The 14,654-nt window shown below is 32.5% G+C and overlaps 1 protein-coding gene across 3 annotated transcripts in view; it reads left to right on the top strand.

The window, feature by feature from the left end:
• Positions 1-14,654, top strand: part of LOC138140844 (phosphatidylcholine:ceramide cholinephosphotransferase 2-like) — a 58,006-nt gene that overhangs the window by 1,099 nt on the left and 42,253 nt on the right. Inside the window, exons 3-4 of one of the 3 annotated variants that reach the window (XM_069061743.1) lie at positions 2,384-2,420; positions 9,622-9,840. In XM_069061743.1, coding sequence (XP_068917844.1) covers positions 2,384-2,420; positions 9,622-9,840 — 256 coding nt within the window. Of the gene's footprint in view, positions 1-2,383; positions 2,421-8,872; positions 9,001-9,621; positions 9,841-14,654 lie in introns of those variants that run through there. The other 2 variants (XM_069061766.1, XM_069061747.1) reach the window with 2 other exon arrangements.

The raw sequence follows: 14,654 nt of genomic DNA on the forward strand, positions 1-14,654 counted from the left end.
CTTGGATCACAGTATTTCTTTACCTCATCGATTTGTTCATCTGTAACACCCTAACTACTAAATTGGCCTTGAGAATAATCTTTGTTATTTGATACTTTCGTCGTTGCAATAAATACTTGTAAATATTATTAATCATTGATTTAAAATTTTTATTTTTAACAGCTGAAAAACTTATATGAAACAATTTCTGAATGCAGTTTTTCAATACCTACTGACTAGGTAGACGAAAACTATAATTATCTAATTTGCATACACAAATGTTACGCATGTTGTAATAATACTAATAAATTGGTTTAAAATATAATTTTTAAATTAATTGAAATAAACGCCGCAAATGAAAATTTTCGTTTTTTATATCGTCGTTATTATTGATAACATTCACTTAAGCAAAAAGAATTTTGTTGTTTCGAACAAATGATTTTGTACAATGTGCTATTAAATCCCTATGTAGTTTAATTACACATTGTTTCCTCATTTTTTATTGTAACTCTTGTCATGTATGTGTAGGTATATACAATATTTCACTAAAATCTAAATTTTTTATACTGTAGGAAAAAGAGATAATATTAGATGCATTATCAAACCGAATTTTAAAACATGCAACATGTTAAGTAATTGAAAACAAACAAATCAATAACCATTTTTATTTTAAAAGTCTAAAACAATTCGCTTTTAATGATCATTGCTTCATTTTTCATTTTCATAATGGAGTATGTTGATAATACATATTTCTATTACTAAAAGTTCTTCGTGAACTTACGTAACATCGTTTCATGTAATGCAACATACAATACAGAAGATATTGTAGGTTGCATGTACTGTCGGAAAATTAATTCAAGAACACCTGGACAATGATTATTCCTGAATGAAAATTGTTATTCTAAGTACTTCAGCACCGGCATATTGAAAAATGAAACACTGATTTTCAGTGTAAATTCAAATTCATAGAAATTATATTCGTTGTGTATTATTTGAGTGAAGAAACCATGAAAACATGCGTTCGAATCAAACTTCAGACACATACATAATTATTCCGACTAGGAAAATGTTGCCTTCAAAAATCTAGAACACCATTAATGATCCACTTAAGCTTACAACAATACTCGTTCGTATTGAAATAAGGTGAATAAAAAACGTCGCGTGCATTAAAAGAAAACTTTCTTGAAGAATTTCCATGGAAATAATTAATATTATGTCTGTCGAATTTTCTCGCTAACAAACCGCTCCTTAATTTCATAATCGATAAGAATCGTGGACTGAGGTTGCATGCACGACATTGTCTTCTTGCAAAAGCGGACAAAAGTATCGATTATTGTTACGTCGACAACTTAACAATTAATAAAATCAATTTTTTCGAGACCAGAGTCTGCACTTGTATAGACCAACCGTTTGCTAGAATATGTATTATACCGAAAACATTAGAGGTTTTCTCGTAATTACGTAAAACGTTTTCGTATCGTTGGCGTTGCCGCCCTTTAGACCACTCCTTCTTGACAAACAGGATTGGTCTCAGGAGTGCATATATAGTTAAATCGACCACAACAAACAGATTAGACTAGCACCTTTTATTCCTGAGCTGCAAACCAATATTTTAACTTGCCAACAAGTCACTGTGAGCAAATTTTATAAGCAAATACGTATCTGCTTATAAATATTTGAAGAAAACATGTGTAACTCTAAATAAAACATTACCGGAAACATGTAGAACGTGCTAAATGTATATCGATTATGTTATTTACATTTTAAAACCACCATTTCGTACATGACAGTTGTTGATATTATAAAATTTTTAATTTCACTCCACATTATTCATTAAAATGATTATTGTTTGCCATTTCTACCACAATACATACTTTGAAATAAATATCTTTCAGTTTTCAGACTACATGTCTTTCATTATTTTGTTACCAAATAGTTTTAAGTACAACAGAAAATGTATCCACTTTATCGTTGAAAATTATACTGCAGTATAATTAAGCACATGGTTACTAATTGTTTAACAATGTTATAAAACTGGTTTTAACTTGCTTTGTTAAGTTGAGCTTTTCACCACTAATTCAAGTGTTTTGAAATGCCATAGTTAAATTAAATAGGTACCAAGAGAAACGCTATTGGCTCCTTTTTTTTACGTAGGTAATGTACTGAACAAAACATAAAACTTTCAACTGCTTTACTAATATTGGGCAATTGTTGAGAATTAAAAATTAATGTTTAAAAAGATTTATTCAGTTAATTCACATTTGTTTTCCATGTACTTTAACACTTTAACGTGTAAGTTAAACACAAAATTGAATAAATCTTTTAAAGAGCGTTTGGAAATAATCCTTCTACAAAAATATGTTTTATTTGAAAGTAATAATGTATTTATTTTTTACCTCGGCAGATATTAAGAACGCCGAAAAAGTACGTCATAGTCGCCAGTAAGTATAAACAATTTAATTATTTTAAAAACATAATTGATTTCAGTTAAAAAATTGAGAAATACTGAAAATAAATGAAAATTGAAATATAATAAATATCTACAAAGTAAAAGATAATTATGAAATGTCCCTAAAGAACTTAACAAGACCCTTATTACATAGTTACATCCTATTAATGACATAGATGTTAGGGTAAACAATGTTAATTGGTAATCATTCATCATTACCTGTAATTACGTATAACTATCAACAAGTACCAATATTCATCATCCAACCGCTTGCATCCACTGCTGGACATAGGTCTCCCCTAATCGTTTCCATTTCTCTCGATCTTGTGCAGCACTGATCCAATTTCCGGCTATTCTTCTTATGTTGTCATCAGTCCATCGCGTAGGAGGCTAGGAGGTCTTTCTCTGCTGCGTTTATCTTGACGTGGTCTCCATTCTAAGATCTTTTTTGTCCATCTTGAGTCACTAAATCTCGCGACATGTCCCACTCATTTCCACTTCAAGTTAGTGATCCTGTGGATTTATATCATACATGCCGTTTTTTGGCGAACGCTTGTATTTCTCATACGGTCTTTTAGTTTCATCCCAGACATAGTTTGTTGACTGTCTTTTTTGTTAGCGTAAACGTCAGCGTCTGGACGGGAAAAACACATTGGTCGTATACCTTTCGTTTGAGGCTTATCGGTATTTCACTGTTGAACACATCTTTTAGTTCGTCATATGCTGCCCATCCCAAGCTAGTTCTTCTTTCTACTCGTAATTCCTCCTGCGTTTGGTTATCCGTAGTAATTCTTATTTCGTGTCCCAGATATTTGTACTCTCTAACTTCTTCTACGGTGTAATCAAGAATGACTGAATCTGTTGGGAACAATGAAATTTGGCAAATTTGAAGTTTACCATAAAAGGTTCATTTTTGTAATAGCATAAACGTAACCGATATTACCAAAATTTGTTTTAATGTCGTGTCAAGTTAAAACATTCGATCAGTGCCAATTACGAGACAAAAAACACCAGTACTTTTCAATTGTTTCATTGCCAACAGACTCAGCCTTTGTTGATCACGCTGTAGCAGTTCTTTATCGATAATTAGGTATGCTTGCCACTAGCACTAGGTTTGTCATTATTTTTGTTTTCTGTTTGTTGATGTTAAGTCCGACTTTTTTTGTAGCTTGGGATAACTTATTTGTTATATCTTTTGCTTCCTTCAAGTCATCTGCTATGATCACAATGTCGTTAGCGAATCGGAGATTGTTCAGTTTTACGCCATCGATAGTTACGCCTTTGTTGTCCTAAGTGAGTGTCTTAAATGCCTATTTCAAAACTGCTGTGAATAGTTAGGGAATATGCTATCTCCCTGTCTGACACCTCGTTCTATTGGAAATATGTCACTGTCTTTAGTGTCTTGATGCAGTCTATATGCAATTTATATATCGAGCGAACAAATTAATTTGTAATCGAGTCATCCATGGATTTGAATCCGTTTGTTTTTTGTGATTGATATGTCGAGATCTAAACAGTGTTTCAAGCTGTATTTATTGGAGCGTGGAGTTCAAGTAACGACATACGCTTTCAGATTCGTGGATAACTCGATTACAAATTAATTTGATCGCTCTTTAAGTCTTTACCATCGAAATCTTATACAGAATGTCCCTGCCAAGACTTTCGAGCCTAATATCTCGGTTATTTGTCAACGAATTTTTATGACATTTAAAATACAGATATTTTAGACGGTGAAGGTTCAATTAGTAATAATAAAATTACTTCAAGTTAAAAAATGTAATTTTAACACACGTTTCCTTTACCTATTGAAAATTAAACGCAACTATTATTAGATTGTTAAGAATTAAAAAATAGGTGTTTACACAAAAAATTAACTAAATCGCTAGTCTGATTCAACGAAAAGATTAGATTTTGTTGTTAAAAATTTAATCTAAATTTTGAAGGTATTTGAGCAGTTAACTTTTGAAACAATTGATGAAAAGTTGCCAAGCAACATTTTGTACATCCCTTAAATCTTATTAGAAAAGTCAAATTGTGTAAATTTATTGAAAATACTCTAAAAATAGACTACAATGGCAGAAATTTCAATATTGTTGAAAAAGGAAATCATTTTTGCCTACGGAGAGTGTCGTAAGAACTTCAATGACACAGTTCGTTTTCTCGTGGAACACTATCCAAATGTAGGCTTTACAAAATTTAAGGTTCAGAGAGTCGTCAATTCATTTGAAGACACAGGAAGCGTACGTGAACCAAATTACCTTGCTAAAATATTCCGATCCTGTTTTACTCCTTTGTAGAGGAATTAAAGCATCCAGTATAACAAATTACGTGCAAATGTTGTCTTTAAGTATGTAAGTGTTTGTAAGGTTAGAAAGATAAACGTCAAATATGTCACCTGCGTTTGTGCGAAGAGGGGTAACCAAAATTTGGCGATAGTGCGCATTTGTTTCATACGCGTCTACGTTTTTCCATCTGCAGCCACGTTTAACACAGTTTTTTTCTTTTTTCTTGCAAACCAGACATCTTTCAAGGACGATTGACGATCAATTTTTTGATATAAATCTTAAGTGATTCAACATTTTAAAAAGGCATGTAAAAATTACGTTTTTAAGACTTGGGTTATTGCATTGATAGGATTTTAATCTTCACCGTCTAAAATATCTGCATTTTAAATTTCATAAAAATCCGTTGACAAATAACCGAAATATTAGGCTCGAAAATCTTGGCTGGGACACCCTGTATACAGGATGACTTTGAAATTAGTTCAGATATTTTAACCATTAGTAGAACTCCATAATAGGTAACGATTGAGGAGCCAATAATACCTTATACAAATGTTGATATTTTACGAGAAAAAGGGGCGAACATTTTTTCAAATCATAGCAGATTTTTTTGTTGTTTTTAATAAAAAATTAAGTTAAAGTAAATTCAGAATGGATTGGTATTTCAAGGTCAAATAATTTTATTTTTTGACCATACACCATACACCGTTCACGTCGGATTGAGCATTGCGTCGTCGTTGCATTGCAAACGATGGCAGGCATTTTGAGTAACTTCCTTGATGTTTCATTTTATTAATTACAGTGTTTTTATTTTGTTGTTTAAACCATTGTTGTTTTTTGAATAAGTTGCAGGCACTATTTTATCATCAATTCATCACTTTATAATGAAACTCAAAAAAATGTAATGATAAAAATCAAGACATAACTTCGAATGACAGAAAAACTTGACATTTTAGATTGGTCAATTTTCAGGATTTCCTAAACAAAATGATTCTCTTGTAAACTATTAACATTTATGTCGGGTGTCCCAGAACTCGCGCGTCAGCCGTAAACCACAAATTCAGGATTTTTTTTCTTAAACCATTTAGTTTTTAAATTACAGCAATTTTAAGATAGCCAATCACAGAAGAATGATTAGTAAAGTGTATCAGGTGAATTATTCCGTGTACTGTTGTTGCCAGGTAACAAAATTAATGTTAAAATGTCAATATTTGTCTGGTCAACTATGCAAACGTTCTATACTAACGTCAAAGTAACATTAATTAGTACATTTGAAAAGTGTTGATTTTTGGACAGCAACACAGTAAGAAATATTCACTCCCGAAGAATACACCGAAATGATGATAATCTACGGGGAAAGTGGCAGGAATTCTAAAGCGCCCCGAGGTTGTATCGTGAACGCTTTCCACATCGTCGACATCCTAGTTCGGACGTATTTTTAGGTTTAGTGAACAGAACAAGAACCATTGGTTTTTTGGTTCCCGATAGAAATCGAGTTGGTGGTGTTGACCACAAGGTTCGCACTCTTGATACGGAAGGAGTCGTACTTCAATTATTTACGGAAGATGGAACGAGAAGTGTTAGAAATGTGACCGACATCCTGAATCAATCAAAAAATACTATTAAAAACATTTTAAAAGGTAATCACATGCACCCGAATCATTATACCAAAGTTCAACGTCTATTATCCGAAGATTATCCACCTCGAGTGGAACTCCAGGAACACGAAGAGATCCAGGCTTTCTTGCAAATGTGTTACTTACGGATGAATCCTACTTTTGCCACAAAGGGACTTTTAATAGTCACGTATCGTAGGGAGAAAATTCACAATTTGAACATTTACTTTAAAAATGTACTTTTCGTTTAATGTTGTTTCCGTTTTCTGTTAAATGTCAAAGTGACAGAATTTAATAAAAGTTGTCCAAACATTTCATCACAGTTTTTTAGCAGCAGCATTTAAAGTCATTTCCTCGGAAACGCATTCATTTAGTAGAGTTACCTTCAGGATGGCGTGTGTGATTGGTTATCTTGAAATCGTTTTCATTTAAAAACTAACATGCTTTTGGCGTTTTTTGTTGTAGAATCCTTGTCGGATTAAATATTAAAATTAGCAGTTAACGGCTGACGCGTGAGTTCTGGGACATGCTGTATAAGGCAAGTTGGGTTATTTTGCCTACGTACTATGGCGGCCAAAAAATTTTAGCCGTCACTATCTTGACGTTCATGTAAAGTGTAAATAAACCTTTAGGAACCGTAACCCCACTTTCGATTCTTGTCATTTTGACATGCATATTGTTATTCTGACAATCAATTTAAACTGTTTTAAGCTCAGATATTCCAAAAATCCGACATGAATGAACAAAATTGAGCAGTCGTACATAGATAATCTGAGGTAAACGTCTGTGTAGTAGAAAATGGCAAAATAATTTCGAGTTTTGAAATTTACCACCCAAAAAATACCAATCATAATCAAGACGACGGTAATCATAGTAACAATAAAGTATGGCTTACACATTTTTTTTTTGACGGCTAAAATTTTTTGGCCGCCATAGTTGTCTCCACCTAGCTTTATTCCTCCGATGGCTACTTCATCTTCTCCTGTAGCTTTGTTGTTTTTCATTTTATTTTTGTATTTGTTTTGTATTTCTTCTATTGTTATGTAAAACATGTCTTTAGACCCTTAGTTAATCACACCGCTTGTTCCCTTTATTTCTTTTGGTTCGCCTTGTCTTTCTTGTCTGCTTCTATAGAGTTTGCTATAAAATTCTTTCACTATCAATAGTATCAATAATAGTTCGTTTCTGTTAGTTCTTACTATTCCTGCACTGTTCTTAAGTTTCATAATTTTTATTTTCTTCTATTGTTTGTTTAATATTTTCGTGGTTATAGGTCCTTATATCTTTTCTGATGCATTTGGGTATATTTTTGTCTTCTATCTTTCATTAGAGTTTTTATATTGGCTTAGTTTGTTTTCTCTTTTCTGTTCTGGGCAGTAAGACTTTTGAGCTTTCCCTTATACGAATACATTGCTTATTCTGTCACTGATTTCATCTATACATCAATTTTGTATTGCCGAGTCAGGCAATCGCTTTGGCCACAATCTTACACTTATCAATTGGCCTGGGAAGAACCCTTCTAAATAATTAATTATTGTTTGTGCCGAGGAAATAGTACCTGAATCTTATTGCAAATAGCCAGTTCTTAGTTACACGTCATCCAGTTGATTTAGAAACTCATTAGGTGTCTTTGGTATCTTTGAGCGTTAATAATTTCATTAAAAAAGATTGAGCGAATAATTCCCATTAAAAATTATGGGGATTATACTGACCAAGTTGTTGAGAGCTGACGAAATCAAAATTATGACCGAGGATCATCGCGAAAAAAGTAATGTCTTGCATGTCATTATTAAGTAAATTGTTGTTGTACCAAAAGGAGGTAGGAGTTGTGGAATCAGGGAATAGATCTACCTACTTGTTGGGATAGATGATGCACAGAAATGTACTCGTATGAACAATTTGGATATAATTTTCAACAACATCTGGTGCAGTCACTGTAACACGTCCAGTGGACTTGCTTATGCTACACTGTCAGAATATGTATAAAATGCATTTAACCATTCCTCCATAATGCTGTGTGAAAACACAGAATGCAAAACATAAAACTGATGATATGCCCATTGTTGTGAATCTTTCCAAAAACGTTTTCATGAATACGAACCGATTCGAAAATAGGCCATTCTAACAAATCTGTGAAAACCATTTTTAGAAATGTTTATTATTTTTGAAAATCATTTAACAATAAATGTCCACTATTGCTGCCATAAATGTTAAGATGTTTGTATAGTTATTTAGTTGCAAACATGTTCAATAAACTTTAAATTTGTTAAACAAACTTTGAACTATACACAAAAATGCCTAAAAGCCTATGTAATATTTAGCAAGTACAACAAAAGAACTTATTTCTCTTCTTTAAACTAAAACGTTATTAGTAAAAATAATACTTTTCAAAATTATGGACTTGAACACTTTTAAGAATTATTAAAAAAACTATTATTAAAAACTGTTCTTTCAGTAACTGGTTTTATTTTAAACCTATATTTGTTTAATTGGTTTTAAAACATGAACATCGTATTTTGCTAGCATTTCCACTGCGAACTTTATCACATAACGAGTATTTCATGGTTAATGTATTTGTATAAATAAATGTAAATTCAGTGAGTTCTGTTACTGGAATGTTAAATGCACCAAGAATGTTATTGTAATTGTGTAAAATTCACATAAGCTAAGCTAAGTAAGTACATATTTAAATAGATTTTTACCACGGATGCAATTTTTAATTTTAGTTTCTGCATTATAATTTTATATTAAAAAAAAAAAAAATTTAGTTTCTGCATTATAATTTTATAATATTTATTTATAACATTTATAAAATAAAAAAATTGTTACACAGTCTAGGACTGGTTTACAAATCTATGAGGGGCATGATGACCAACTCAGTAGACCGGGACCAATGGCTTAATTTATAACATTTATTATTATTATAAAAAATATTTGAGCCACTCACAACTTAAGATTTTTCAATTATTAAGGCCACACACCCGATACTTTTCAGATACTCCAAATCCCAAAACACTTAATGATAAAATGAGGTGCAACTATGTACAAAATACTCATAAATCCGGATCTGTTAGCATTGTTACCGTTTCTATAAATAATATGGTTCGTCTGACGTAGATTTGGCCCTCGGAACTCCTAAACACGCAACGTTCTGTCTGTCCAGTTAATAAACAAACATTCGCACTTCCCAAGAGCTTCAATTTTTTATCCTTATCGACTTTATTAGCGACCCCCTAACACATTTAAATTAATCTGAACTCTGTTTCCTTGGAATTCATTAGTTCTATTATTTCAGCGGGAATGACGGCGATAATTTGTCCGGTGAAGCCAGTTCCTGTAACATATCTGAAAACGTCCGGCCTTATCACACAGATGTAACACCGGATCCTCGTGGAATTCCGTGGACGACCGCATCTTCAGAACAGTTTATCACCTACCCAGTGCCTCAACACCAGTACAATTTTGTAGGAGATTTGAAAATAAGAAAACGATCCCATCATGATCAGCATGAGCGGTGAGTCATCCTGAATTTAGGGAAAAAACACAAATTGTAAAAATAAATGGAATTGCAATAGTTTATAACTGGTTCTGAATCAAAGTTAGATTCCAGATCAGAGAATCAGATTTCATCTAATCTAATCTAATCCACGTTAACTTTGCAAATTGCAAATGTATTGCAAATGTATTGTGGGTTGCATTTTCGATTTCCCCGGGCAGGCCCAGTTTGGTCTCCTGCTTATACAGGGTCATTATAAATGATTGTCCCATCGTAGTTGGCGTTGAATACCCACACAAATTTTGAATGTGCCGCTACCCTCGCAACGTTAGACAAACTAGTGGCCAGATTTCCACTACCGCCGGTAGCGCCACCTATCGGCGATACTAGTCTCACTCATGTTATGAAGCTTGCGGCACATTCAACTACGTCACCAACGCCTACTGCGATGAGACAATCATTTATAATGACCCTGTATTACTAATGCCAAGTTATTAGAGAAAATCCAGAGATTTTTAAAATGCCTGTTTTACAACAACTGAACAGACATATACTCCCAGGGGCACACTGTCGTGTGTGTCGTGTTTTTTCCCCCACAAAAGTTTTCGTTTGTTAATAAGAAATTCAATCACCAGTTTAATTTAATATTGTTTTCGCCTGAAGTTCTTAAGAATCAAATTGTGTGTAAAGAGTTGCTCAAGTACCTACATATTGTTTCTAGTTAATTCGAGAGTTAATACTAGAACAATTATGTCCTTTTCGTTCTGACTTTTCGCACGAATATTATTGAACATTCTCCATTACAAAAACACGTATACTATGTTCAACAACATTTGTTGGTATTTTTGAATTTGCTCGCAACAATTCATATCAGATTTATTTCCTGCACTTAAGAACAATGTCCTGTAATTAGATATTGGGCTGTAAAAGACAGTTACTTAAATACCGATAATAATAATGGCGGCCCACTGCTATAAAAGCACTACCATGATGGGTAACCGCCAGAAGAAATCTTGTTCTGTTGTAGTTTCAGGACTTGCGTGATTTCAAAGGAATTATAATTACTTGATAGAAAGATCTTAATGGTAATTAAATTCGGTCTCGATGCCGTTTTTATAACTGTATAATGATTGATGACTTATTATTTGAGGTCATTACAATGACGCCGGGTTGAAGATAATCATGAAATTGAAAAACCCGGTTTATTTAGTGGGGTCTAAAGTGTGATTTACACATGTTACCCACTTTTATTTTGACATTCAATCACTTATGAATCGGTCTATCTCCTTTGTTTTTCGGAAGCAGTTGGACGGTCAAATTCTTGTGACCACAGTGTACTCGTACTTGCGGTTTGAGTTGATTCCTCACTGCAACTGGTCAACTTGCAACGTAACCAAGTTAGCCTCTAATATCATGTCCACGTGATGCTCCTATAAACGTCGTATGACCCATGACAGCCGTTCGCGGCGAAGAACGCTCATCAATATTTCAAGAATTTGCGGTGAAATCAACACGACCTACTGAAACTGTTATTACGTAGCCCATTTCCTATGCAAATCATGTCAGTATAATAAAAGCACACAAGTTCAGACAAGCATCCACACCCTCGGTTAACATGTAGTTACCTTGACCCGACTGAACAAAATTAATTCAGGATTCCGCCGGAGTCATCTGATAATCAACATATTGAAGTGTCGAGGAGACTGCAAATTTCCATCAAATATCCAGAGACTATCATGAGTGAAGGGATACCAAGCGCAATCCTTAATTATTTTATGTCTTCAGAGTTTCGCGGCAACAATCGATCAATGGTTGCGCGAAGTATAAATGACATTAAGGCATTATTCGACAAGCTTGACCTAATTTTTTTATATAGGTTTACATGAAAAACGGCGCCGCGTTGCCAGCATTTTTTCCGTTTTGTTTGATTAGCTCAAATACAAGTGGATAAAATTGATATCCCCTTTCATACAAGGGAGGTATCGAGTTCCATTTACCTGGCGCATCCACCATTTGCCAAACCGTGTAGTGTGCAACATTGTTTCGTCATCTTTAAAAGCGTTGTATTTTCGACCAATAATCAACTGAACTTTTTTTCTTCTGTCATTGTTATTAACGTGCACATAATGCACATAGCAAATCCATTTGCAAATTCTCTACGTGACAAATTAATTCTATTTGATTTTGAATTGAATTTAAACGATGCAGGGGCGTATTCCAAAAATAAATATTTTTGATGTATTTTATGTATCTTGTTATATGACATAGAGGTGTATCTGTCTGATTGTGTATACCCAGAGGATTGGTGGTGTTATTGTTTTCCACCCCTAACTTCTTAGGAATAGCTAATAATGTTTTAGGTAGTGTATTTTGAGATACGCCTCTTTGACGTTATTATGATTAGAACTATTGTAGGCAGTTTCAAATAACATAAAAGAAACCGTCAATGTTAATCTTATCATACGTAGTTGAGTCATTTTTTTGTTTTTAAGCTATTTATATAAATTTTGCAGAAACATGTGACCGACCTTACCATAATGAATAGATAAGTTCGTCGTTTGTCGTTAAAAAAATATATATCAAGGATCATTTAGTTGCCAAGTAATTTATGTGCTTTTGCGTGACTATGCAGTCCAGCAAGTCCAGAGCTAAACTTTATGTCAAACTGTAATTTATTATTTAAGATTTTTATTGATTCTTTGCTCTGCGTATGATCGAAAAATGAGGAATAATATTTCTGTTTAAATTTTATATTAATATTCATGTTATTGTAAAGTCACAGCAACATTAACAATTCTAAGTTACTAAAAGGAATAAAATATGTCTTATCGATCACTGTTTTCTAGAATAGAATTTCTTTTTGTGACTATAATTTGAACAAATTAATGTTGTGGCAAAAGTAGGTATGTTCACATAATTTCTATAAAAACATAACTTACAATTGATCTCACGATGATGATCGGACAAACTGATTTATCGGTTCCTATTATATAAAAAGAATAGATTTAATAAAATCTGATCAAACACCTATATAATTATGATTTGTTTATTTACGGGTTTTTATTACTTAGTCATAATAATCCATTGGCAACGTCCAATAAATTGTAATATAGTCAATATAATATTCTTTTAAGTAACATAATATAAAAAAAACAATGAAATTCAACTTTTTATAAAGTTGAATTTCATTTCCAAGTATGAAGTGCTTCATAATTATTTTTAATAAGTTTTACTATTTGGTACTAAAGCTAAATTCAAAAACATTATAAATAAGTACGTCAGATCCGGCCAAAATTTTTGATGATTGTAGATGCACGCAGTAGATTTGATAAAGTTACTGCGTACTCAGAAAATAATTAAATAATACCTCATTGTGGATTTTTTGTAAAGATAATATATTATTCTTAGGGTAGCCTAGTGTTTATCATACAGTAGTCGATTGTCACTAAAAACGGTACCTAATTTAAAAAATTCACAAAATTTGTGTCGGAAAATAAAAATCATAATCCACATGAACTTATTTTAATCTAAAAAATAATACAGTTGGGGAAATGCTTTGTCTTCAATATTTTTTTAATTGTAATTGATAAATATTTTTGAGGTTGGTGTTCTTTCATAAAAAGTGTCTAAAGGAACGTACCTATATCAAGAGTGGAATTGTGAGGCTCTATAATTTTATTGTGTCGTACTATGTATGTCGAACCGTTAAAGCCGTCTTAGTTGTTTCTTCAGTTTTTCTATATTTTAATTACTTCTCATCTTACAACAGTCTTTATTAAAAACCTGTCATTAATGACCTTACATAACCTCTGTTTTTCTATGTGGTACCACAATCACAATTTGCTACAGAGTGGCAAAAATCGAATTCCACGGGACTTTGATATACGTTCTTTTATCTACACTTTGTATTAATATCATATGATCGATATTTTAAATCCAATAGTTGGATGAAGTCGTATTAGAAATACAAGAATTCGAAAATGTTGCCCGAAATTCTTCTATGTATGACAGTAAGAGTACAACCATTCTAACTTTATATTATTTCGAAAGTAACTTTCGTTCAGTATTTAACTTTCTGTAAACGTTCAGTAATTCTGTCAAAATTCTATAGATTATTCAACGCTATAATAAATATAGCAATAAAAAAAATTATTTTTCAACGAACGCCACCCAGAATCAACTCCCAGTGAAAACACCGCACGTTGTGTTTTCAGTCAATTGTGATTGGAGTTAATACATTCAATTGAATTAAAGTAATCTGTAACACCTAATATCTAATTATTTCGCTCAAACGTCAAAGTGAAAAATGAACTACAGGTTATTCACGTAAGATGACGAGCCTGACCAGGTAAAAATGCAACCCAAAATACATTTTACAAAGCATTTATTTGTTTTTTGGTATTTAATTATTAAATCAGGAATCGAAGTAGGTATTCTATTAGTTTGAAAGGTATATCTGTCATTGCATTTTTCGTTCAGATTTAGTATTTGAAAATGTTTTCGAATGATGACAGAACCGACATGATCCTACTTACCCATTACTTTTGTGATTTTGAATCCTTATTATTGTTATTAAATCATACTTTGTTGAAAGAGGTATTTTTCTGTCAGAACTTGACATTCATTAGACTGGCGTTAAAAAATATCTATGTTTTATGTGAATTATGATAATGTAGTAGAGATCGAGATAGCTTTATCAATTTTGGGTTGCATTTTTACCTAATCAGGCTCGTCATCTTACGTGAATGACCCTGTATAATGTTGAATAATCTTTCCTAATACCACGCAAGATGAGATTTTTTTTAAACATTGTCGTTTCCTTACAAATTTTG

The sequence above is a fragment of the Tenebrio molitor genome, chromosome 1 (assembly GCF_963966145.1).
Source record: "Tenebrio molitor chromosome 1, icTenMoli1.1, whole genome shotgun sequence".
Taxonomy (NCBI): Eukaryota; Metazoa; Arthropoda; class Insecta; order Coleoptera; family Tenebrionidae; genus Tenebrio; species Tenebrio molitor.